The sequence below is a fragment of the Xiphophorus hellerii genome, chromosome 12 (assembly GCF_003331165.1).
Source record: "Xiphophorus hellerii strain 12219 chromosome 12, Xiphophorus_hellerii-4.1, whole genome shotgun sequence".
Lineage (NCBI taxonomy): Eukaryota > Metazoa > Chordata > Actinopteri > Cyprinodontiformes > Poeciliidae > Xiphophorus > Xiphophorus hellerii.
In genome coordinates this window covers 6,392,109-6,418,583 of record NC_045683.1, presented here as the reverse complement: position 1 = coordinate 6,418,583, position 26,475 = coordinate 6,392,109, and the positions used below count along the sequence as shown (strand labels likewise).

The following is a 26,475-nucleotide window of genomic DNA, read 5'->3' as shown; positions in this document are numbered from 1 at the left end:
AGCAAACGAAGTTAAATGGGAAAAGAAGGATGTGGGAAGTGCAAACTAGAAAACAGAATATGATGGAAGACCAAATGTAAAAATGCAAAGAAAAAAAACTGTTCTTCTGATTCAAGCTCTTTTTTCATTTTTCTGTATTTTTCTTCTCATCGCTGAGTGGCCTTTAAATGAACTCTTGCACAAAGGACACTCCGGTTTCTGAGGGCACAGAATAATAAAAGAGGCTAGGAAGAGACTATCCAACTCTGACAGTAACATGGTTTAATGAGAAAACTGACAGTGATAATAAATTCAGCAGCTAAAACAAAAAAAACAAGTGGGTAAATATCACACTCAAGCACAAGTCTGGTGATATAACTAAGATGAAAAAATCAAGAAACCAATTAAACCAAACACAATGACTCACATGGTCAAGAGGAAAATACTTTTCTTTGCAAAGTTATATTGAAAAGCAAATTTGACCTTAGAGATTGAAGAAGAGGTTAAACATCTTTCCAGTTTCAAGGTTTAGTTACTGTTATATTACCTGACAAGAACAATATTCAGCCTTTTAATATGTTAGCATAAAATTACTTTTTTGGCATCTTAAGAAAAAATGCAAGGTTCTTAATCTTCTTAATGTCGTAAAGATATCATTGGATCATCAGATTTGAAAACTTCTATTAATCCTTTCACCCTGTAATTTTAACTGTAGAAAATAATTTACTGGTTACATTCTATACAGCACAGGAAGAACGTTTTAATATCTTTTAGCCTGTTGTAATGTCTTCAAGGTCCTAATCAAGGCACTTCCAAAAAAAAAATTTCCATCATTCTAAGCATGTGGCACACCTGTAGAGAGGGTAGTGAAACTTTTGAACCTTTTGATCCAGGGATGTGTTTTTGTAACCCGTCACTTGCACAAAGGTACAAACATAACCTGGTGCATGCAATGTGTCTTTACTAAAGGCATAAATGTTTCACAATGAGCAGATTTTGCTTTAACACACTAAACAATCTGAAGAGTTGTAGCAGCACAGACGGATCACAAAGGTCCACCATTGTTTTGTTATGCTGTGTACATTGTGAAAAGTGTGACTGAATGCACAAGCAGAAAATGACATGACCAACTTGATTCATATTGTGTTTCTTAAAAGTTTCCATATGGAGTTAATTGTCAAATCATTACACTTTACTGTGTTGGCATTTTCACGTAAAAAGGTCAAAGGTCTTACGGGATTAAACACGTTATAGCCTGTTACCGTTGTCTACAATGAATGAAAACCTTTTAATGGGTTTTTGTCAAAATTGCTTGTTTGTTGGCCTGCAAACATTCCCGACATTTATAGAATTACACAGTATTACGGTTCTATGAAGCACTAATATCTTCTTTCAAAGTAACAACTGATTATCTGAGTATGTCAGCCATCTTGGCTTAGGGTTAGTCCTTTGAAATGTTGGCTTTAGGTCAAGACAATATTTGCACTGTTGTCTTGGCTTGCTTTGCATCTGGCATTGCCAGTTTTGCTTTTATTGTGTTAAACTCTATAGCACCTGATTTAAATTTTACATTTATTAACATTTTTCAGTCTCACCACAAGTTTTTCTTGATTGGTTCAAAAGGAAAGGGGTACAAATGGATAATGTTGTATATCACTTTGTTAATAAGACATACAACAATGTATTTCTATTCTGAGAAATGTTTTCAGAATAGAAAATATCAAAACTGGTTAATATTGAATATAGAAGAGTGAATTTTGCTTTCATGTTCAGCATAAATCATGTCTGTTATCTGTCTTCACACATAAGAAATTGCACCATTAAAAATAACTGACTATGTCAAAGATTAATCCTATCAGTGAAAAAAACATTTATGTAAGTTGAAGGACAGAAAGACAGTCATTTCAAATTAAAAAGAAGTGCTGCACATTCATAAACTAGCAACCATATCTAATGGAAAGCTGTGACATCTTCTGAACAGTTGAACAGAACAGAAAAACATCAGGACCAAGGGTATATTCAGAAATCTATGATGTTCCTTTTAAAAGCTGCAGAATACTGTATCTATAGAGAACAGCTTCCAAGGCAGCGTGAGCTGAATCTGTGTGGGTCCCTGGTTGCATAAAGAATGTCAGTCACGGTAACTTTTCGTGCTGCATGCATGGAGCTCTTGACATGAGACTCAATCAGCAGCACTAAAGCCTGCCTCTGCCTCCTGTGCCTCTGCCACCCTGCTTTGGAGTAGACTAATCTCCACTGCAGGATGTAGAGGAGCCATTTGATATTGTCTTCCCCGGTGTTTTTCATTATCACAGTCTTACTGCTGCTCGCCGGTGGCATTACCTCGACATTAATGGGCTTGACGGGCCGAGAATCACCACACAATCCTGTCACAACCTCCCATCTCTGCTTTAACTCCCGCTCGCATTTCAAAGCCTCTCTGCTCCTTCTTATCTTTCATCTTCTTTTTTTCTTGCTTTGAGGTGGATCTGCAACAGCATCGTGAACAACATTTCTGGGATTTTTCTTCTGTTTTTTTTAGTTAGGTTTCCTGGCAGAATAGAAAAGGCTGACATTAGAATATGAAGAGCTGGTGACATAGACATAATAACACATAGTTGCTTTGAAGGATTGGAAAGTATATTGCATGATATGCAAATGTTAAGGAGCTAGTGAAATTACCTTTACGAAGGACTTTTTGAGTCATAAACAGATATTTTTCCTGCAAATGACAGCCCAAAGAAGCATGGTTTCTTCTGCGTTTGTAGATATAACCGTTTTAATTGCTGTTTGATTGCTATTGATCACTTTACTTCAAGCAGCTCAAATTTTTACTCTGTCTGTGATGTTGTGAAAAAATAGGACACTCCTTATTCAGCTATTATTAAATGTTCAAATATTGATGCTTTTATTCACCTCCGGAGAAGAAACTGACTTAATTGCACTTAAAGCAAAAGTGTTAACATTATTTTACTCCCTAAGCAACAGATTTCACATAAAATGCATTTTATGTGAAATGTTAGGAAACTGCAATCTTAATAGTAAGTGCTGAAATGTCACCTCACTTTTGCTGCGAGATATTTGGGGGGGTTCTTGTTTAAACATCCTGTTTTAAGTCACTCCAGAGCATTTTAGAGCGATGGAGAGGACGGCTTGGACTTGGCCCATCAATTTCCATTTGTGAATTCTCAGCCAGCCCTCGGTGGATTTATTGGTATGTTTTCAATCATTATCATGTTGCAGGGTCCAGCTTTGGTTTCTTTTTTCTTTTTTTAGAACCAATGTGTCACATTTTCTTTCCTCTGATGCTCTGTATAATTAATAGAACACATTCCATTATTTTGGCCAGGTCCTGCTGTTCTGGTGTCCAAATAATTCAGTTTTCAGACTAATTTATCCAAAGAACATTATTCCAGCAGCATTCTCACAAACTTCAGTCTGACCTTCAGGCGGGTTTCCTCTTTGCAAATGTTTCCTGTTAAAAATTAAACTTGTACAGTTTGTTTCTGATTGCAGAGTCACCTGATATAGGTCATGTGAGGACAGCATAGGAGACTTTCACGTTTAGCATCTTGCAATCCACTTTTAGGGTGAAGTTGATTTAAAGGCAACACCTGGGCATGTTGACAGTTTGCTTCACTTGTATTTCGAAACATCTAATAATACTCCTTTCATAGACATGTGATGTGGAATGCTGATTTGTGATTCTTTCCATTTCAAGTAGGATTAAAAGTGGGTGAGTCTTAATTAATTCTTTATCAGAAAATACTTTTTTTACTTCAGTACAAGGTCTTTTCCACATCTTTTTAATTTTTTGTGCATGATTTTTAGTATTGTTCAAACTTGTATTAAATATCTATGTTTCCAGGAACTACAAAAGCAAACAAGCCTTCAATGAGAGTTTATATTTTTTACGATTACAGGTGGTTGGTACGACTGGTACGTCTTTGCAGAAAACTTCTTTTTTCATCAAATTACATCTGGAAATTCTATGAATTTTCTCTTGTGCACTCACACTACAATTGTTTCATTTTAATAAATTTTTTTGTGTTTTAATTGAGTGTTCATTGTACGTTTTATCTTTTTAATAAGCTTTCTGTGATTATTAGGGGGAGTAACAGCATAAAAACCATAGTTTTATTTTAAAAGAAAGGTTCATTATTTTATAACTGCAGAACACCAATAAGCCAAAACTGTTCAGCCTTTAGTCTTTCCTTTAATATTCAAAGAATTATTTTATTTTATTTTTTTTCATTTTGGGGCAAAGCCACTTTGAATTAAAGGCTGTCTTAGAAAAAGGAAATCTTTTTAGATGACATACTCAGTATGCCAACAGCCTTAAAACCTACAGAAATCTGCCAGCAAATCAGCAGACAAGGCATTCGTAAGTTCCCCGATGACCAAAACGAGCAAAATGAAAGAATGAGACTCACAAACACATTTCAGCATACAATTTAGGATAACCGTGACATAAGCTTCAGAATATTTCAGAAAACTAGGATGCAGGATGTTTTTTAACGCAAAGATTTCAGGCATTAAGCGATATGTGCCTGCAGTGGAACATGTCAGCCGTTCAGCACACAAAGCTTCACACAGCAGGACCAACATCTCTCTCCCTCATGATCCACAGTCAACAGCAGCAGCCAGCCTTTTCTCCCCTGCTTTTGGTATTGATATTTGCTAACAGCCAAAATTACTTTTTGGAAAGCATCATCTGGGATGTTATATAAAATAATAACTGCTGGATCAACTTTACCTTGTGTTTTATTACATCTTATAATGAAAGTAAGAAAATGGAAACTTTTTTTTTTCTTACATCTCCTCAGGTCACCGACTGGAATCAGAGAGGAGACAATCTGCCTTCTTTTTTGTGCTTCATCGTGGATTACAATCTCAATCTTTTGTGCTGTGTTATGTTATTTTATACAGTTCTTCCTAGTATAAGAGCCTTTTAGTAAAAATAACAAATCCAACACATTTTACTGCCATACATCAATTTGCACCAGCAGAAAAGCTGTAATTGACTGAGGAACTATGTTTGCTTCTGAAAATGCACATCTCCTGGTATCGCCACAGAAACCTCTGTTAACAGCATGCTTCTGTGTATGGAAAGTGGGTGTATTTGTGTACCAATAGATTGAGAGAAAGCTTTTAATTTTTTTATTTTTTTTTTATAAAACATTGTAAAGCAGGGAGCATATTTCCAGTGAAGGTTATAGTTTCTCCCTCCTGATGAGGAAATTTTTTTGCCAGTGGTTGTGAGATAAACTCCTCTTCAGTCTGATAATTTGTCATTTTTTCGCTGCATGTTGCCATGAAATAAACAAATTCTACATATAATTTTCATTAAAATCTACCTTTATCAATATTCCAGGTAATATTTTTCTAATGAATCACCTGAACATATAAATGGCTATTTATACAAATACCTTGTTGGATATGCTTTCATAGGTAATGTTTTTTATATACGACATTATAGGATACAAAAGACTAATTAAATTAAATGGCAGTTTCTCATCTCGTCTGCAGTTTAGAAAAAGTGTTTCTGGACTAACACTTCCACCTAGCGGTTGATTAGTGCAAATACAACTGGTTTCACTCTGTCAGCAACCAAAAATCCATGGGGTTAGAACTGTTTAATCTTCTTGGTAGCCAGGTGATAGGATTTAAATTGTTGAATGCACAAAAACACAATAATTTTTTTTAAAAACCTGAGTAAAAATAAGAAGTATATCAAGAGAAACATTAAATGTAAATTTAACTAAAAACCTAAGACATGATAGAAATGAACTGACTAAAACAACATTTGACCTTTGTGGGTAAGTTGTTCTAACCAGTGGTAAATAACATCTAGGGCCTTCCTTTAAGTCCATTTCCTACCTATAAGGGTAATGTATGTAAATGCTGGGTGGGTGGAAACCAGTACAATGATTAATCCATGCTGTAAAATGGTCCTGCTGTTTCCTGGTGTTTATCAGAACACCCGGAGCAGCATTTTGGATAAACTGCAGTTGTCTGGTTAACCCTCAGATACCTCTACAATAATCAAACACACTAAAAATGAAATCATGCACCAGTTGTTTTGTTATGAGCGTATGAATGCGTGCGCGAATGGGTAAATGAATGTAGTGCAAAACTCTTTGGAGTTCTCTGGACTAAATAAAACGCTGTACAAGTACAGGCCATTTAACATTTTTGGGTGTATTGATAAGGAACCTTTTATGCTAGCAATGTTTTAAGATAGCAGAGACTGAGTTAGTTAGGTATGATCCAATGAGAATACCTAGGTTTTTGTGCATGCTTGATTTTGTTTTCCATTGTCTTTATTATATTTCAATAAATATGCAAAAACATTTTTATCAATGCTACTTAATGCAGCCTTAAGGATTTTGGAGCAATTATAATTAGAAAGTCAGCAAAGACAATTAATTTAGTCTTAAAGCCATGAAATGAAGAGAATTTCCAAAGTACATTTATTGACATGTAAGTACCAGGAACTAAAACAGTATTAGTCAACAAAAATAAAGCAAACTGCTACATAAAACATACGTAAATAAGACTAATTTGGAATTAGTGGGCTTAGTCCATTGAGAATAATTAATAACCGTTTTCAATACATTAAATTTCAACATTTACTTTGAAAATCTTCCAAAACAAAGTGACAACTTGTGCTTTTAAGTGCTGTTGGTTTACTGGTGCTCTTTGAGGAAACTTCTCATGAAGTCTGCAAGGGCTGCAGTGTCCTCCAGAGTTACAGCGTTGTACAAGGACGCACGCATTCCTCCCACTGACCTGCAGGGGGAGACAAACACTCCTGTTCATGTCTACAAAAAAGTCCCTTAGTCTTTCAGTTAGAGCAGGATGGTAGAATGTAAACGTGGAACAATACGAGGTGCGTGGTTGCGCAACAGACCTGTGTCCTTTCAGTGAAATCATTCCACGCTTGGCTGCACCCTCCAGAAACAACTTCTCCAAAGACTCATCTCCTTCTTTCTTCCCAACACGAAAAGGCACGTTCATGCGGCTCCGACACGCAGCGTCCACAGGACATCTGACCCAGTGGATGACCACACAAATAGTGAGGCTTTATTCTTTATTACAGAACTGTTAGTATTATTCAAGGGTCAACTATTTTGGTTATGTGAATAACTAAATTGGAAGTATGAGTTATTACTCTGAAGGCAATTTAGATTGATCGATAACCGAAAGTTAAAAAATAAAATTGGTCAACTTATTTAGATGTAGTATTTCCAAAGATGGTAAAAGGAAACTTTACCCTCTTTCAAATCTAGGGTTTTTGTCATCTGGACATAAAACATCCTGGTCTTTGACAGATTTGGGTCAAGTTTAAGTTGGAGAGATGACCTGACTTTTGACTCATGAACACTTTTCAGTCTACTCAATGAGTGTAAAGTGATCCAATTCTGTGTCTCCAACAAAGGCCCATACCATCACTACTGGTGAAGTGTTTGTGCTGATTTGCTATTTTTGGTTTTCTCCCAAAATAGCGCAGTACATTATGACCAAACATCTCCACTTGTGCAAACTGTGCAAAAACCTGGGAGCATGTGGTTGCGTTTTCTCTCTTAAATCACATGGAACCAAAAGAAAAGTACTTCGAAACCTGTCAGCAGAGTTATTGCAGAGTAATGGGTTGTGTCTGAGACCAGTGAAGTGAAACTTCTGTGCTAAATTTTACAACAATTTAACAAGTTCACTCTGAAAGCATTAGCCTCGTCTCTTCCGGGGTTTTTCGCAACACGTAGTATTTTAAGTTACTTTTCTGAAGCTTTAGTACTCACACATAAAAACCATTTGAAGAGTTGATGATGTCATAAATCATGGAGGACTTCTGCTTGTTGAGTGTTTCCATGGCAGCGCTACCTCCGTTATTCTTGATCCACTCCAGAACCAGACCCATGATGTAGATGCTGAAGCCAATAAACAGGATTTGAAACAAATAAAAAAAACAATCTACTCTTGCTCTTCCGTTTATTGACAAAATGCTAAACATCTTAAGACAAAAAGAGTGAACGTAAATCTCTCTCTCACTCCATCTGCATTGTTCTCAATAAAGGTTTCTGACTGTGCAGCAAAAACATTTTGGTTAGCTCTCTTTTGTTTTAAGTTAGCTTCAGCTAAACTTGTGAGCTAATCTGTGTGAATGATACGTCCTCATGCCGTAAACAGAAAAGTATGTACCTAAAACATGGAGGAGTGTTGTAGAGGGAGTTCATTTCAGCCTGCACCTTGTAGTCCAGCACAATGGGGCACTCCTTCAGGGCGTGGCCTAGCAGGTCTTCTCGCACGATGACCACTGTAACGCCGGCGCAACCCACGTTCTTCTGGGCGCCGGCAAAAATGAGCCCAAACTACACATTGCCAGTATGAGGAAGGTGTGTTAGATCACAACCATTTGAAACATGAGAAATGTTTTCATCAATGTCTAAGAGGCGAGTGCGGAAAGGGAGAAACAAGTAAAATTTATTTTGCTGTCACCTTTGATACATCTACGGGCCGTGACAGGAAGTTGGAGGACATGTCGCTGACAAGGACCACGCCGTTGGTTTCAGGCGTGAAGTTGTACTCCACACCGTGGACCGTCTCGTTGCAGCAGTAGTACACGTACGATGCGGACGGGTTCAGGGTCCAGCTGCTGGGGTCGGGAATTTCTGGAAGAAGCACAAAGAAAACAAAATGAAAGCTAAATTAATAATTATTCAAAGTAGAGGCTTAATTCTTTAAATACTAATAGCATAAATAAATGTGTCAAAAGTGAAATATAATATTTAATAAATAAAAATAAACTAAAGCAAAAATGGTCCAAAAAGGAAATGTGAATATCTCAAACTCCAGGTGTATATATGATTTACTTCAATAAAATTTATCAAATATGAAATTTTGCTCAGCTAATCTTTTTCCATCTTATGAAACTTTGACCACTGTGTTGTACAAATATGTAACTATTCTTATTCCAGACACTTGGCTTTTCTTTCAGTTTCTATATCAACTTTGTTAAAATGTTATATTAATCCATAAAGTGCCCACAAGTCATTTTTAAACTATTTTCTAGAATTTCCACATGATTTTTAACTTATTGAGTTGAGCATCAATGTTTTATTTGGAGAACTCTGGCTGACTCCTGTTATATTGCTATATTTGTAAAATAAATAAATTTCACAATGCGAAAGATTATACACACAGTTCTTTTAAAAACTTTGCAGAATCAACACATTTTAATTCATTAAAATAATTTTGTTTATTCATCTTCATTACTTTTTTAAATGACGTCTTGGGTATTATTTAATGTTTCTCAGTTATTTCCTTTCATACATCTTGCTTTTTTGTATTCTGATCAACTGAATCTGACTGTATCATGTTAGAAATTAGGTTAAATTACACTATGTGTAAGCAAATCTGATTAAATGACTGGATTGTACCAGAATGAATTAGAAAAACTCGATTTGGACTGAATTGGACTCGGCATAACTTTGTAAAGCGCCCCTTCATACCTTTTTTTTTAAATTAATTAAATATTTATTTAATTAAATATTAATTTAATTCAGTTGAAATTAATATCCCTTTCATGCATGAATTATGATCCTTTGTGTCAGAATTTTTTTTTCCATTTTTAAAAAATTTTTTCTTAAGGCATAAAAAAAGGTAGGAAAATTTTTTTGTAAAAGTATTTATTTATTTTTTTTATATGATCAATTGTAATTTTGTCCAAATACAAAGTTGTGATTTGAAAAATACATCAGTAGTATTGTTCCTTAGGGGTTATCTGATGTCATAATATTTTTTTTACTTGCAAGAGTCGTCTACAGTAGAAGGAGGGACCGGGTCGGTTCTCATGCTTTTTTGTCTGTCGGCCATATTGTATTTAACAAAAATAATTTCTTGCATTTGCAGCTGATGGCAGGTAGTTGATGGTATATTTTATGATGCATTAGTGTCCACTTCAGTGGTCTGTGTGTATTTATAACATAAAAATCCACAGGAAGCACAAGAAAATGGCTTTTAGATAGCTGTCCACTGTAGTGACTACTATGCATGAAAGGGTTAATTCTGCTCACATAATGATGATTCAAAAGTACTTTTAAGGTTTCCAAGTACTACTGTACAAAAAGTCCCTGTGAGAACTCAAAAGAGACACAACCATGTTGAACAAGCAGCTTCATTCCAGAGTCTTTCACTGGTAGTTGGGTCTATTGATGATTACGCAATATGCTGGAAAAGCTGCCAGATTCTTCTGAGGCTCTTTCCTGATGCAGCCTGAATCACAATGACCCACTTCTAAGATCTGGAGATATTCTTTTAAACTACTTTTTCTTTTGAAAAAAAATCAACTTCTGTGCTCAGATGACGACATCATGAAACATTGCCATGCACACCTACTCGTGTAACTGTCCAGTTTCGGGTGGATGATGTTGACTTTGCCATATTTCTCTGCTTCTTTTGCAGCTTTAGCTGACCACGTGCCGGTCACCAGGTAGTCGGCGCACCTGTCCTCTTTTAGACCTATCAGGTTGAGGGGAACGCCACTGAACTGTCCAGAGCCACCGCCCTGCAGAAACAACACCTTGTAGTTGTTTGGGATATCTCTGTGGAGACAGAAGTCACTGTGTTACGACGCCCAAGTCAAGGTCAGGTTTACGCACAAACAAGTAGCAGCTCATGATATACCAAAATGTAAAAAATAAATTTTTTTATAAATGATCACTATTACTATTACAGTATTATAATTTGTTTTACATATATATTTAAGATTGAGTCCTAACATAATTTTTAAGTCAACATTCCACAGTTTTTCAGACTAAACTATCCAGCGTTTGAACATTTTTTGTGGAGGAAAAAAAATAAATCAGTACAAACTTAATGGATATTTGAACAAAAGGCAAGTTTTACAAACTGAAAAATGGATGAATGGATGGACAGATGGACAGATCAATGGATGGAATACTAAAAATTTCACTTACAACAATTCTCGAAGCAGACTCTCTGACTTGTTGATGATTTTGTTGAAATCTGCTGATCGATGGCTCATCTCTGATTTAAGGAATAAAACGCAGCACGTTAAATATTCTTCTCAATAATATTCACACCAGATTCCAGACATATTCTGATCCCAAATCAGTTTTCCTACCCACCAAGAACACTGATCCCAAGGCCACCGTAGCTAAGAAGCTCCTTCTGAGCTTGAAGCAGCACCTGCAACACATCGCAGATAAAGCATCTCTTCATTACTAATGTTGATCAATGTTTCACAGATTTGAAAAATGTTTTGCAAGAATAACGTTTGAACAGCTGGAAAAACAGTTAAATGTAAATCTGTACTCAGGAGGTTTGGTATTTGTCAGAAAACAACCAGAATAGGTTGATTTCAATGAAACATGTTTGCCATGGGGTTAAAATTAATCTTTACTGTGGGAAATAATTTCCATTTGGCTAAAATAAATACCCTTAGCTTCAAAAATCAACAGGAATATAGCTAAAAGCAAATGTTAAAACTGATTTTATTATCCAACATAAATCTGAACAAAATTAACTCTTGTTTCTTATTGTTGTTGGTTTTTGTTTGTTTGTTTGCTTTTAGCTAAAGGAAATATAATGTATTGGTTATTTTTCTAGTTATTGGATTGGAATTTGAATTTATAGTTTTGACATCATCATAGCCACTACACTTTACAATCATTCAACATTTTGTGTTAAAAATAATGAGCTTATTGCAAACTTTACTTGCCGCTTTCCGTTAATTGAATATTTAAAGGATTTTAATGGCACATGAATAAAAAATGTTCACCTGCAAATTTATGAGTGAGGGAAAATCTGAACCTGATGAAGGTAAATGACAGACCTACTCCAACACCTCATATTTCCCTTAATACTGGATTTGAAACAGTGCTCACCTGTTTCCTGATGATTTGGATAGTCATTGTTTAACACTACTCACCAAATGTTTAATTTAGCAGAAATAAATGTATATCTATCTTACAAGCTCTAGCCCCATATACCTCTTTAAAGCTATCCCTCCAAATAGTTACATGTAGATCTTTGTCTATCTGTATATCTAATCATCAAGATAAACGCCCAGCATTCAGATTTCTTTAACTTTATCTATTAATTCATCTGTCTTCACAGGTCTAGATCAATATACCTCTCTCTGTGAATGTTTTTTATATTTTAAACTAATCAGAAAACTGCAGTTGTTGTAAATCTGTGCTGTGATTTCTTCTTCTGAACAAGCTGTTTTTTCTGCCATCTAGAGGTTGGATGTTATAACTGCAGGTGAAAGGCAATAGAAAAAGCGGGTTTCCACATGAATGAATGAAGGCTGATGCAACTCAGCAAGCAGTTTTCAGTCTGATGAGCTGCCACCATCTGCTAGGCTCTAAAACCAACAACCAGTTTTCACGCATAACTGCTCAACGAGACGGGGAAAAATGACCCATTTCACATGGAAAAATGAAGCATCCTGAGTTAAGACACGCGATTTAAAGACGAGGTTAAACGCTGCAACATAAAAACAAAAAAAAAACATTTGCAAGGGTGCATCAGCAAAATAAAAACATGTTTCAACACAGATAGTCAAAAAGATCTTTAGAACAAGGCAGAAATCTATGCAAACTAGCTTGGAATTTTTTGGCAGATTTTCGAGACACATGCACGCAAAGAAAACGAGCAGCTGCAAACTTACAGACTGAGGTAGTTTGGCAGGTCCAGCTCCAAAGTTGATGATTTGTTTCCCGTCCATGATGTAAAGAAGCTCCTTAGTGCAGATGAGGGATGTTGCTTCAGTTGGTCTTCGCGGTGCTGCGAGTTACGGAGCTTCGCCAGACTGTCACCGCTTGATGCTTGTGTAAAATGAGGCGTTCAAGGGAATCTAGTAAAGATCCCAACTGCATCTGCTACCTACAGCAGTCGTAAGAAATTTAAACCTGATGTATTTGTAGCAGTGTTTTTACAAAGACACATCCGCTTTAAACGTATGATTATATATTTTCTTAATCTTGTACATGCTAGCACTGAATTTCACAGAAGGTTTGGCAAGTTAAGCGCAAGAACAGTAAAAAACCAGAAACAGAACAAAAAGAAAAAAAAAACAACTATTTAAAGTACGGTTAGTAAAATAAAGTAGAGTTGATCAAATAAAATCTGAACAAATTCTGATTTATATACTTGGCCGGTTTTTGTTGAGTCACTCTGAACTTTCAACATTCCCGAGCCAAATGAAGATCAGGTGACACCTTTAATTTGTGGCGGGTGTACGATAAGCCGCAGTTGTGAAGTTAAACGAGTTCTTCTTGTAATAATCTTTTACATAATCTTAACGATCAGTTATGAGACAAAAATCCAGTCTTGTGCAAAAACCATCTGCAAAGTGGACCACTTTGAAATTAACAAATTGTATCAAAATAGTGATCAGTGGCGTGCAACACTTATCCAAAGAGAAGTTATTACACAAAAGTTATGTAAGGACGACCCTTTTCCATCTTTTGATAAAAGCCCTTCATTACCTGTGTAATCTAGCTAGAGCTGCTTTTAGATTTTTTTTCATTATTCATAATACATTCAGTTCTTGTTTGTGCTATGAAGAGATTATTCAGAAGTCTTGCATGCAATACTGTTTAGTGTACAGTACAATGTAAAAGTATTTTCTCCCTTGCAGCTTTCTATATTTTTTTTACACTTAAATGATTCAGATCATCAAACTAATGTTAATATTAAAGATAAAGTAAATACAAAAAAAAGTTTTCAAACAATTATTTTATTTGTTAAGGGGAAATGCTATCCAAAGCAACCTGACTCTGTGTGAAAAAGTAACTGACCTCTAATCCACATAAACGGATCTGCCATAACTCCCATGAAGCAGTTGTGCAGTCAGTCACAACGGAGTGTTTCAATGCATGGATGGTCTACTTAAGGTCACACCACAAAAACTGAATGGGATTATGTACAGGTTTTGACTAGGCCATGCTAAAAATGTTAATTTCGACCCACTCCTTGCATTTTGTCGTTCGTTGTCCTGCTGCATGTCCTAAGTGCTCTGCAGGTGAATTTTACAAACTGAGAACCAGATTTTCTACTTCAGGATTTTCTGGTAGAGACAGAATTCATAGGTCCTTCAGTTATGCCCCTTTGTCCAGGTTCAGAAACTTCCATATTTTGAGTCAATCACACTTTCTCAATTGTCTTAACTCAAACATAATAGACAATGCTCAGGATTACAACAGTTATAAGAATTCAAGGTTCTAGGCTTCTAAATATATGGCTTCTCACAGTCTTACAGATTAAATGATGCTGAACCACGATATAAATTTCCGTCTAAAATTTTGAAAAAGTACTTGATATAAACATTAAAATAAATTCCAAATGAGGGTGTCCATGTCATACAATGTTCAAGGAATGAAGTGCACATTTTCTGCTTGCTGAGTGCTTTTTTTTTTTCGTTTTATACCTCATGTGAAAATATCACAATATCATCAGCGTAAAGCTGAAAAGGGAAGCATGGAAAATTCCCATTATGTATTGACTGACAATGATTTGTTATTGGAGAGGACCTTTGAGCAGTAAACAAGATATGGTAATCTTTCAGACATGTTGATTTGTATTGTACAAAAATGGAGGTTGTGTCACTTTGAATTATTTACATTTACATAAACCTTTTTACAATTTAGGAAACTTGAACACAGACGGCTTTAAGGTGTTTTCTAACTGAGACTCACTCTCAGATCTGCTGAAATGAAAAGAGAAAACTATGTGCAAGATGTTTTATTATTGATTTGACCTGGATTTCTAAAGGGAGATTACATGAACATGGCTGAATCTGAAAAGTGTAAAAGACAAACCATCAGATTTCTGTAGTGTATTGCCCACTGTGTGACACTAGGTAGTGCTGTGTAACTATAATAACAGTTAAATTTGTTTTCTATGTGATTCAAATAGTAAAAATACATTTAAGAGAAAAAGACGATTGACAGATGACTTTTGATTTGTGATTTCATAAAAGTCAAACAACAGTTTATATAGTTCTTCTCTCAGTTGTATGATCAGAGATAAGTTCAGAGGCCAAAACGTTTTAAAATGATGCTTTTGATGACTGTTTAAAATTTGACTACAACTGTCATTGGTATTTAGTAGTTACTCATTGTAGTGCTATAGATCTTGGTATTCAGGCATGGAGCCTTTCAGAGTTTAATATGTAACTTACTGTGGAAACTGAAACCTTAAGAAGAAGCTTTAAAATCCTTATGTTACCAAATACCACATGTTTAAACCGCTGGACTTGAGTGACGCAAAGTGTTAGAACTATGGAAACCATAACTTTTTATACTTGATATAGGAAATAGGCCTCTACCTTCCAATGACATTACACACACAAGTAAACACAGCAGTTTGACGTTTCAACACGATAATTTTCATACAGGTGCTTCCCATCTATACCAAAACCCTCTTAGAATCAGCAGAGTTCATGTGAGTTCATGTTTTACTCACCTGTCTGTAGTAAAAATGTTTTATTCTCCCTCACACTTGTCTTTAGACAGAGTCCTACGGTTGTTAAAGCATTCTATGCTCTATTTGGAAAAAATCATGTAATATTATAATATTAGTTTGGTGGAACTATATAAATTGTTGTTTCACTTTTTTGAAATTGCAAATCAAACATCAACCTTCAAACTAGCTGGATCTTTCTCGATGCAAGAAAAACATGAGAAACATTAGTGATTTCTCCAGTTTGTGAATCTCATGAGAGGCTATAAAGCAATTAACTCTTTCTGAACAGCAACATGACAAAGACGCTGATAGCATTTGAGTTGAAACCTGCAACCGCAAAGAAAGTTCTCATCTCCAGAGTTAACTTTGCAGTGCATAAGAAGATATTTGCCTGCTTAAAGATCGTTTCTGTTATTACTTTGTTGTCAATTTTTTTTTTCAAATAAACTAATTCCAAAATCAGACAAAAACAACTTTAGTAAATATAAAAACGTTTTAAAAGATAAAATAAGCTATTCAAAGTTATTTAAACCAACCTCTCCCTATTATCCAAAAAGTAATTACCAATGGTTGGTAGCAATGAGTTATACTTACTATGTTATGGCTACATGAGTAAATTAAAAAGGTCTTATAATAGTATCATAATTTTCTTTGGCTTGAGTAATATTATTTTGAAGTTACACAACACTTACCTTAGAACAATTTTTGGCCTCTCATCCTGTCTCTGATCACATAACTGAGAGAAGAACGACTGAAATTGAAACATGCAGCAGAGATACACACCTACAAGCCACATTGTTCTAGTGTATTATTTTCTACCTGCTGAGTTTACCTTCCCCTTTAGAGTGCAAGTCAATTTGCAGCACAGTACATCTTGTCTTCTCACTAGAAGCAGTATGAACTGTTCAGACATACAGTACTTTACCAACTGTAGGTATTGGTGTCAAAAGTTTGATATTTTGAAAAGTGAGATGTGAAATTTGTGGTTCTAGTGTCTTAGTTTGTTGTTTTGAAAAGATTATATCTAGTTTGGTCAATTCTATTATTTTATCATTTGAAAATAACTGAATGTCCACAATTTTTAAATTGTCTGTCACTCATCAAAAGACTTTTATGATATTTATTCATGGACATTTAAATATGAGTGTTCAATTTTTGCATGCAAGCACTCATTTAGAATTGGGTGATTTTAGTACTAACAAAGTGTTTAGTTCCCCATCCTGACGCTCCTCATATAACATAGAACAATGGCAGGAAAGGGATGTTCAAAGGGTTTTCTGAAACTATTCACTAAAAACATAAACCACTGGAGAAGTTCAAGTGAAATGACCCAGAATCTGATCTTTTTCAGGCATCGTTGTGTAAAAGGGAATTTCAGAGGAAGAATGTCCAAAGATTATCTAACGTCTGTTTGATTTAGGTTTCAACACAAAAAGACATTAAAAAAAATCTAGTGTTTTACCGATTTGTATGGGGCTGATGGATTGAAGTAAAACATGTCAGATTAAACTGAATTCAGTGTTGTTCCTTCTTGGTGGGAACATTTATTTCTTGCTCATGTTTTCTCTGTCAGCACTGCAGCAATATCTAGTCATACTGCAAATATTCCCCAGGTTTGCAGCTCAGTTTGTCTTTTGTCTGTCATAACATTTGTTTAGATGGTAAGGGAAGCTATGCACCTTGGATTCTTCAAAACACCAGAATAACTCAAAGGCCTCAAAGAACTGCTGTCTCATCTCAGCAGTAGAGACTGATGTCTTTGGCAAACCGCCACTCCTGTGGGTGATGTTCAGTAATGAATCTCCTTCAGCTGTTATGATATACAGATTTCCACTCACTTTGACATCACTGCAGGGGAGTTGTTGTGCTTCTCTTTATGTTTTTTTGTAAAAAAAAAAAAAAAAAAAAAAGGATAAAGACAAACTTACATAATTGTTTCGAAATTAATGTTCTGCTCTTGCATCATCCCTGATGGTTAATTATATTACTGTATTCAAGTAAATTTTGTTCACTACTTTGACTAATCTGATCTGGATATACAGTACATTCAATGTTTCACTATTGAATGTGATTTGTTATTAATTTGTCAGTTTGTTTGTTTGTTTGTTTTTTGCCCCAATCATCTTTTGGCAATAAAAAGATGATTGGGGCAAAATGTGCGGCAAATGTGTGTCCTTCATGCAAGTACCCTAAAGACTTACGTTTTTTGGTCTACTTAAGATGGCAGAATAATAGTCAGTACAGTATAGATCTTCTGGGTTTACTGATGCTCAACAAGCTTTCAATAAGCACTGGGGAGTTTAAGAGAGGCTAACTTATTCTCACTGAATGAGTTCTTGAATCAAAGTTTCACACTGATGATGTGCAGCTGTTTTTCTTATTGCTTTTTAATCTTTTTTTGCATTTGCTCAAGCAGCGTCTTTCAATTGTCTTATACCACCGCAAAAAGGACAGGCTACGAGTTGCTCCTCCTGAGAAAATCCCTTGACAGTGAAGGGATTAGATATTGAATCTGGAAAGGTTTCTACCAGATAATTTTTCCTCTTAAACTGATTGTTGGATAGCTGTATGATGTTCTCAGGCAGAATGGCTCTGGATCGTAGAGCAGTGCTTCTCCCTGTTTGGTTCAGGATGGACAGGCTGCTGCTGATGTTTCTGGTGTCAGTCTGTGAGATGTCACAAAGTAGCGGTCTCCTCTCAGCCAAAGCAATCAATAGGTCTGACACCTGAGAAGAGAAGTATAAGACAGAAACCAAGTTTGACCATAAACTGGAAATCAGGCGTGTTTCAATCTGTAGGAAATGGCAAATCCTTTAATTTCTTTGAAAGAAGTTAAATTTTTTATCTTGAAAGTATTTTGATCAGTAGTTCTCAAGAATCTTTGAGGGTTTTCTGTCAATCTTGACTGAAAAAAAGGAAAGACCACCACTACACCGCCACACAAAAATGAACATCATTTTTTTGTGCTGGTTGCCTTGTAAAGCTGAAAACACCCAAATAGGATCTACCAAGAGCCATTAGAAGGAAACCTTATCTGTCAGCGCATTATATGAATTTGAAATCTGCAAAATGTGATCATTACTCAAAAAACAGCAAAAGGGACTTGGTCACTTTACAGTTCAGATAACTGCTTTTGTTGCTTTCAAACGAACCTGGATGCAAAAGTTAGCAGAGGTCACAAACTGCTGGTCTCGAAGCTAAACATTACAGATAACGTACACAGGAGCTCAGTTTTTGTTTGGTCAAAAACATTCATTTGAACAATCTCAAAATTGCATCTTATTTTAAGTAACACTTTTTACCTCGGTTACCTTAATCCCATAAAACTCTCTGCTTTCAGGATCGCCATCCTTGTATAGATCATCCATGACTCCTCAACAATCTCAAAACATATAAAAAATATCAGGCTGTCCTTCAACAATTAAGTAAGACAGCTTCTTGCTGAGGAAAGCTAGAATTTATGAACAGTAAGTTGAAATTTAAATGATCATAGCAACATGTGCTTTTTTGTTTTTCTTTCCCATAGAAAGCACACCTGACTAAATACCTCTGTGGATTTCTTCCCAAACCTGTTCATCCAGTAAAAACAGAATTGGAGTTGTACAATTAACACTAGTGGCCAGTGTTAACACTAGGCCCTCCTAGTGTTAAATTGAACTGAATAAAATTAGTCTAAGTAAACATTACAATCTATTAAAGTCATAAAAGCAAACTGTAGATGAAACAGAACACTTCATTTTGCTTTTTTATTATTCATATGTACACAGACATATTGCACAGGTTAATGATTTTAAGAGCATACAGTCAACACAAACAATCTTGGCTCTGATCAGGCTAAAACAAAATACCAGAAACTTTGTGTACTCTTACATAAGGATACATGTTTTGTGCGTTTGTTTTGTGCGTATTTGTTGAATTTAAATGTTTTCTTCTATTTACACATATATAAATACATACATAGCAATGTTACAAGCTGAAAAAAACAGCTTCAAGACACTCAAGCTCCTCCAGTTATCCCATAGATTAGGCTGGAGAACAGGACACTGCGGTGCAATGCTTTTATCAAACAGCTGATGTTGGTTTGCCTTAACATCTCGACTTCAGTGGAAACTGGATATTTATTACCATCCTAAACCCTAACAGTTTTGAGGACCAGAACCTCTCCAGCTCTCCGATTTCATCAACACACCTTGCACTATTTTCTCCTGCATTTACCATTAGATCTGACTGAAAATATATATATAAAAAAAGATTTTAGACTAAAAAAAACATCTAGCTTCTGAGGTCCTAATGTTTTCTCAAACACAGAACTGAGAACAGTTAAACACAAGAGGAACTTTAACCTAAATTAATTTCTGGTTTTGACTACAGATTGTTTTGAAACCTTATCGAGGGCAAACTAAAATGCATAGTTGGATTGATCTGGTGTGTGAATGGTTTGCAGGAAGAGCAGCGGCAGGGACTGAGCGGTGTCCACATCGCGTTGATTTCCTCACACCCAACTTCCTTGTCGGCCGTCTCTCGCTCTTGAGAGAAAAAGCCGGGGTTCTGAGCTGGGGAGGGGCGGCGGCTCAGTGACGCTCAGATGTTGAAGCTTTCCCCGCAGCCACACATGCCCTTGATGTTTGGGTTGTTGAAGATAAATTCACTGGACAGCTTTGACTCTACAAAGTCCATCTCAGTTCCTAAAAGGGTGAGCTGAGCCTTCTTCTCAATAAACACTCTCACACCTGAAGGAAAACACAAATAACCACTTTTTATTCAAACTAAATTAATCTGGAGCTGTAAACTTTTAGTTTTCTTAAAAAAAAACTAAAAATATTCAAATGACTTTTTTAAGCGTTTTTTTTAACATAGGTAAGTGTTTTTTAACTTATTTTAGTCAACCTGAAGGGAGGAGCACCCATGCTGACCTTTTTGGTTTATTTTCATTCAATCACTGCAGTAAATGACAGTGTGCACTACAAAGAAAGATTTGCGTTTCAGCAGATTACGTTTTGAATTTTCACTTTTCAAAACCTAACCACAGTGATGAAAAAATGTTGTAGCTTCTTTGTCGTTTTCTCTTAAAAAATAAAAATGCACTGACAAGGCCTCTTCTCCCTTTAAAAGATGAAAGATCTAAACCTTTTGAACTGCCTCTGAGTTTCTAGTGAAAACATTTCCCTAGCCTTGCTAGCCTTATAATTTTTAAAAGAAATTGACAAAATTTAATCAAAGTTTCTTTGAAACATTTCATTAAGCAAATATCAGTTTATTTTCATTATTTTATATTTTATTTGTGTATTTGCTTTCTTATGACTATCAATATTTTCAGTAATAAGAAAATTTGAAGCAACATTTTACATATAAGGCTGCACGATATATCACTATTGCAATATCACTATGAACCATATGGACATTAAAATTTAATATGTTGACTGTTATATGCCAGATATAATAAATCTTATGTTAAAACTGTTAAATGAAATCTCTCTGCAGCTGATACAACTGACAGTCGGTTATGTTGCTAAAGGTCACAGAAAGCTTCAAGTTTCATAATGACAGATCAGAACCAGAGATGAGGAAAACAGAGACCTAACAGCCAATAATGTAATACTATGCCATCAAAATTATTCATATTATGTATGTTTGTGCATTATCCATAAACAAATAAATTTTTTGGGAGTTGCTATTGCAGCAGGACAGAGAACAGATTATACAGACAGTCTTCTTGTTTCCAGGCCGTCTTAAAACCTTGATTCCACCATAAAAAATTCAACATCATGTTTTCTGAGTTTCTCTCTGTAGCCTGAACTCTGATTGTTTTATAATGAATAAAAACACTTACCATCCTGGAGCACTTCCTCATCCGATTTCTCTTTCTCTTTTGTGTATTCCAGAGTGTAAGTCAGGCCATTACAGCCACGTGTTCTCACTCCCACCTTCAAACCAATCTGTTGATGATGCAGCAAACATATATCAACACACACCAACATACAGGAACTAATAACCAAACAAGTGCAGGTGTGTTTCCCAACAGACATTTTAGTAAAACAGTCAACTCAAAACATCTTGGTTTTAAGTTTAATTATTATACTTAATGAAAAGGTGCACATTTCAGAATCTCAGTTTACACACAGTAAGGCTAAGAATTGATGCTCTTCTTGTCTCAGTGCTTCTGTAAACACAACAACATGTTGAACTAAAACCCAATAATCAATCTGTAGAGCTACTGTAGTGTGCTTCGGAAGACATGACTCGGGGTTTTTGTTAAAGGAAATCAACATTTCCATACAACTGTATTTTTCAAAAAACAGAAATAACTTCAAGACAATTTTCTGTCAACTAGAGAAACCCGTTTGTTTTAGCAGTATAAAAATAAGCTACTCATCAAACCAAAATCAGTTTATCAGACAACCCGACAAAGCACAGAAAAGATAAACTATCTCTGAAAGAAAAAAAAAACATTACAGTGAATCATTTTGTATACTCACATATTCTGGTTTGTCCTGCAGCAACAATCTGATTTTGCTCACAGCTGCAGGAGTCTACAGAAAAGAAAAGAAAAAACAGAACATAAAGCGTGAATCACAAAGCTAAAAAAACATGTTGGAACTCTACAGGACATTCTTAGAAAAAATCCAGCAATGGATACACAAAAAAATATGCAACATCATTTTTTTTCTGTTATTTGACACCTTTCATTTGACTGAGATAACACAAACATACTAGAGCTTGTTTGAAATTCCAACCTGCACCTGCAGCGTAACAAAATAACCTAAGCCACATGAAGGGATTTGGGACTCAGAGTTGAAACACTTGGCCATAAGGTGCTAATCCCTTAAAGCACTTAAAATGTGACCATCAGTATGTGCTGCTGTTTTTAAATACACTTACTAGAGCTGTGCTGTGTACTGATTTACAGTCATGATCGCAACATCATGAAGTGCAAGAAAGCAAAGGATTACTTGGATGTAGTAACTGGTTAGCTATGTATTTCAGGTTTTCTGTGTTTATTGCCTGCAAATGAATAATGCATTTAGCTCATTGCATTAACTCTTGTTGCCCACACCTAAAAAAATACACAGACTGAGATCTTATATTTTAAAGCTGTAATAGAGACCAAACTGTGCCACAACTTGCAGTTGATTCATTACACTGAACAGTTTAAAAGCAATTTGGTCGTCTGCTATGTCAGAACAAGCCAAGACCATTATGTACAACTGTTATCCTCAATAGATCTTCATCAAATATGTAACATATGATTATAAAGATCCCAGTTATTCCTTGTGAGTTAAGTAACTTCACCCTCCTGTTGAAGATCTGTTGTTGGCTGTGTCTCCTGTCATGACGTTGCATTTACTTAAGGCTTTATCTCCGGAGGACAAACACATTATCTTGTTGCAGCACTGTAAGCAGAGACCCTCAGCTGATCGGCTCCATCAGCAACGTTTTAACCCGCCCATTTCAAACGAACCATGATCGCACTGACTGCTTGCTTTTCACTCCATTTCATTTACAACACCGTCTGTTTGTCCACGCAACCACACAATTTACCTCAATAGAATACTTTAGATAAAACACGCTGATTTTTAAAATCATTTTGTGTTAGGAAAATTATTTTAAAGGAAGTAATAACAGAAGCCACAAAGTGTATGAACTTAATTGGGAAAATTGTCAAACATTCACACAAGGATCATCCAAAAATTTCTAATTTGTGCCCAATTGAGTTAAAATACAGCGAGGGAAACTGAGGAACGTCACAGTTGATCACATGTGATTAAGTATAAATAATGAACATGATTTTTGGGGGTTTTTTTGTCTGTAATGCATAAACAAGTTATGCTATAAAGATGGTGGCCTGTTCTTTAACAAATACTTACAGTAACACAAACTCTAATGCTAAAAAAGTTTCATTGCAGCAATATGACTAATATCACAAAAGATCAGCTACTGTCATTCTGAACAGCTACTGCAATGACTGCCAAGTGTTCAAGGGAAATAGATGCAAACTTTACTTTCTTCAAGTGGAATGAGCCAACAACCAGTCGGTCACTTTATGCTTCTCAGGGTTTTGTTTGGAAGTGTGAATATAGCCGGCTAATCGGTGTGTTTGGTGTAGCATTTGCAGCAATGTGGACACTTCACCTTGTCAGTTGTGCTGAATAGAGCTGAGTCAAAAGATGAAGCTTATAATTTACCAGATGACCTACATTCCTAACCTTCTGTCCCATGCAGCCACTAATGACCAAAAGAATGAGTCCAAGCAGTTGGAATGAGCTGCTCCACAGGGTGGACTCGCCTTCAGGGATCAGGAGCTCAAAGGAAAAAAGGCAGCTCATCCACATCAGAAAGAGTCAGTAGTGGCGGTTTGGGGTAGATGTGTTACTATGGGTCATATTTTTGCTCCATTTGCTGGATTTATAAAAAAAACTGAACCGTTTTTATTTCATATTTCAAGTTGAAGTTTCAGTGATTTCCATTTTTGAAATCAGTTTAATAGTGTGAAATGGTGAGAGGAATACATGCATACATTATCTTGATATCATTTAAGAGGTTGATTAATGTTCTTTCAAAACTAATTAGAAGAACTGATATACAATTTTAACCAAATCTATTGGACAGAATGCTGTTTTTCATCAGGTCCAAATAAGAGAATGCCTCGGGGTAGAGACAGGTAGAGACTCTGACAACAGCGTGAGGAAGGGAAATGCCACAGACTTTTCCCTGATGAGCTTCACGGTGTAGCTGGGAAGAAGAAAGTCAGGACTCTATGTTTGACCTGGTCTAAGATAAGGAGTAGAACAAGGATATCTGCAGTTTTGTTGCTACTTGCCAGAAATATGTGACCCAGTTGCTTTGAAGATCCTTTGAAATCTGTGGTCCACACTTTTTAAAACTTGAAAAACATTAGGCCATTCCCTTGAGAGAGGTTTTGTTTACTGTGGCATGTGCATGCTTTCAATTCTTTTTGCTAGCTTGTTAGACATCCTGTCTCTGCAAGACTAAGCAGCATATAAACAAACAAAAACTGATGAAACTTAGTGTAGTATCAAAGGTAAAAGCAAAAGCAGACTTTCATATAACGGCTCCTGTTTTTCTTTAAAATTAAATTAAAAACTAAATTTGGCCATTGATATCAACAGTTGGGCTAAACGTCCATTAGAGTTTTAGCCAAACGTAATATAACATTTTTAAGCGCTTAAATGCATAGCTCCACTCTGTATGTCGCAATTATTTGGAAATTAATGTTAATTGAGGACCGTTGGCTTAATCTAAGATCAGGTTTGGTATAAGATGCGTATCATCAGTCGGCTACTAAGTTGATTTTATTGTCGAGTTAAGTTTCACTTTAAAAACATAGAACATGAACGCGCATAAATGTATCAGCTATGATAAAGCGGTTTATCAATAACTTAAATAATGACAATTCGGTAACAGAGCCAACAGCAGGACAGCGATTCACTGATAGCTAGCTACTGCTAACTTAGCCAACTTACACAACTGACACCGCATTAACGGCCGCTAGGGTAGAACGCTGCATTTTTCCGAGAACCGCACTTACCAAACGGACACAAGACGCGTTTCCCTTTTAATTTTACAAACTAAATGTTTGACTCACCAGAGTTAACGCGGCTCTTGTGGGAAAAAGTTTTCTTTTATTGACCGCTCGGACGGTCGCTCGCACCAAGGAGGCAGACATGTTGATACTGTTAGAATTCATAACATTGGTTTGCGCAAGCGTGTAAACACATTAGAGAACGCCCCTAAAGAAATACAGGCAGGAAATGCCGACAAATGATTGGCTAAGATTTTGACAGGCGGCCGAATAGCCAATGAGAAATGGGGGTGAGGTCCAGTAAGGTAGGCGTAATTTTCAGTTATGTAACCTCTTTCTAATACATCCCATATGATCTGTAACGTCCTACTTTTCTTTATTTTACTTGATTATGTGCTGCAATACTGTGTTGAGAACAAATTTTATTTAATTCCTTGTGTTCATAGAGATTATCCTGGTTATTATCTCAAAGGTACACCACGGTGAACGCCATTTTTTCAATCTTTTGTTTTTGGATTTCGTGCCGAAAAGATATTAGAACGGAACGTTGTGTACCCGTCACGATCTAATTATGTCCCAGCACCGCCCATGTCCTAACAACAAGGGGAACCTAAAGAAAGCGCGATGATTGTTTGACATCTCCAGTTTTAAAACGTTTTATCTTACACTTATCTTGATCAATTCTACAATAAAATGTTGATTGTAATAATTAATCTACATATTCACTGTAATATCTGATTTATGAAAGTTGCAGATGGTTTGTCAGTTTGTTTTTATCTTGTTTGCAGTGTCCTGGAGTGCTTTGAAAGGCGCCTTAAATAAAATGTATTATTAATAGCAACAAGTTTTTGTCCTAAAGGATGGAATCATTTGGAGACTCTGATTAACAAACCAAAGCCACTGAAAATAGTTGGCAGATTTTCTGTTAATTGGGCTACTTGCCATTTGGAAAAGCCTACAAATAAATCCACTAATGGCGTCACATTTATCTAATTTTAACAACTAATGAGGACCAGAATATCTCCATTGCCTTTGCACATTAAAGCTAAGAACTGAATCTGTAAGTGTACTGTACTTTTTATTATACCTAAAATGCATAAAATCCTTTACTATACATAACTTACATATGTTAGGCTTTCCTAGCAAATAGTATTTATAGAACTGGACTGCACTGTAATGCACTCAGCAGCAGCTAGAAGGTTCAAGTCCAAAATCCCTTTATGCATAGAGTTTGCATGTTGTGTGTTGACCTCTTGACCAATGATTCCTGGAGATAAGCACCAGCCACCATGCAAGGATAAGCAGGTATAGTTGATGATATTAAACTGTTAGCCAAGTTCCTAAAAACAACTTTAAAGTAATTCATTTTTGCCTCGAAATTAAATAATGTTCAATTGGAGCTAGGAGCACAGGCATATTGGGGGAAACAAATGATGTGCACAGTGACTAATGTGTGAATA

The 26,475-nt window shown here is 35.8% G+C and overlaps 2 protein-coding genes across 2 annotated transcripts; both read right to left on the bottom strand.

Moving 5' to 3' along the window:
* Window positions 1-240: 240 nt before the first annotated feature.
* On the bottom strand, window positions 241-12,892 carry psat1 (phosphoserine aminotransferase 1). The gene is made up of 9 exons (XM_032579378.1): window positions 12,677-12,892; window positions 11,130-11,190; window positions 10,959-11,028; window positions 10,378-10,583; window positions 8,479-8,651; window positions 8,182-8,351; window positions 7,782-7,910; window positions 6,893-7,030; window positions 241-6,771 (listed from the first exon to the last, which is right to left on the bottom strand). Exons 1-9 carry the CDS (start codon window positions 12,731-12,733, stop codon window positions 6,669-6,671), a joined length of 1,107 nt encoding a protein of 368 aa, XP_032435269.1. The 5' UTR covers window positions 12,734-12,892; the 3' UTR covers window positions 241-6,668.
* A 6,313-nt stretch (window positions 12,893-19,205) lies between these two features.
* isca1 (iron-sulfur cluster assembly 1) lies at window positions 19,206-25,205 on the bottom strand. The gene is made up of 4 exons (XM_032577778.1): window positions 25,079-25,205; window positions 21,951-22,004; window positions 21,305-21,410; window positions 19,206-20,204 (listed from the first exon to the last, which is right to left on the bottom strand). The coding sequence occupies exons 1-4, from the start codon at window positions 25,178-25,180 to the stop codon at window positions 20,056-20,058; spliced, it is 411 nt and encodes a 136-aa protein (XP_032433669.1). The 5' UTR covers window positions 25,181-25,205; the 3' UTR covers window positions 19,206-20,055.
* Between the last annotated feature and the right edge of the window lie 1,270 nt (window positions 25,206-26,475).

Bases quoted from the DNA above. Each gene is read 5' to 3' on its own strand.
- psat1 (XM_032579378.1), bottom strand. From the start codon at position 12,733: ATGGACGGGAAACAAATCATCAACTTTGGAGCTGGACCTGCCAAACTA. The intron at 8,352-8,478 runs GTGACAGCAAAA...GGCAATGTGTAG, and splicing joins GGCCCGTAGATGTATCAAAG to TTTGGGCTCATTTTTGCCGG. The intron at 6,772-6,892 runs GTCTGTTGCGCA...CTCCCCCTGCAG, and splicing joins ATTTCACTGAAAGGACACAG to GTCAGTGGGAGGAATGCGTG.
- isca1 (XM_032577778.1), bottom strand. From the start codon at position 25,180: ATGAATTCTAACAGTATCAACATGTCTGCCTCCTTGGTGCGAGCGACC. The intron at 22,005-25,078 runs GTGAGTCAAACA...TCTTTTCTGTAG, and splicing joins CAAGAGCCGCGTTAACTCTG to ACTCCTGCAGCTGTGAGCAA. The intron at 21,411-21,950 runs GTGAGTATACAA...CATCATCAACAG, and splicing joins TGCAGGACAAACCAGAATAT to ATTGGTTTGAAGGTGGGAGT.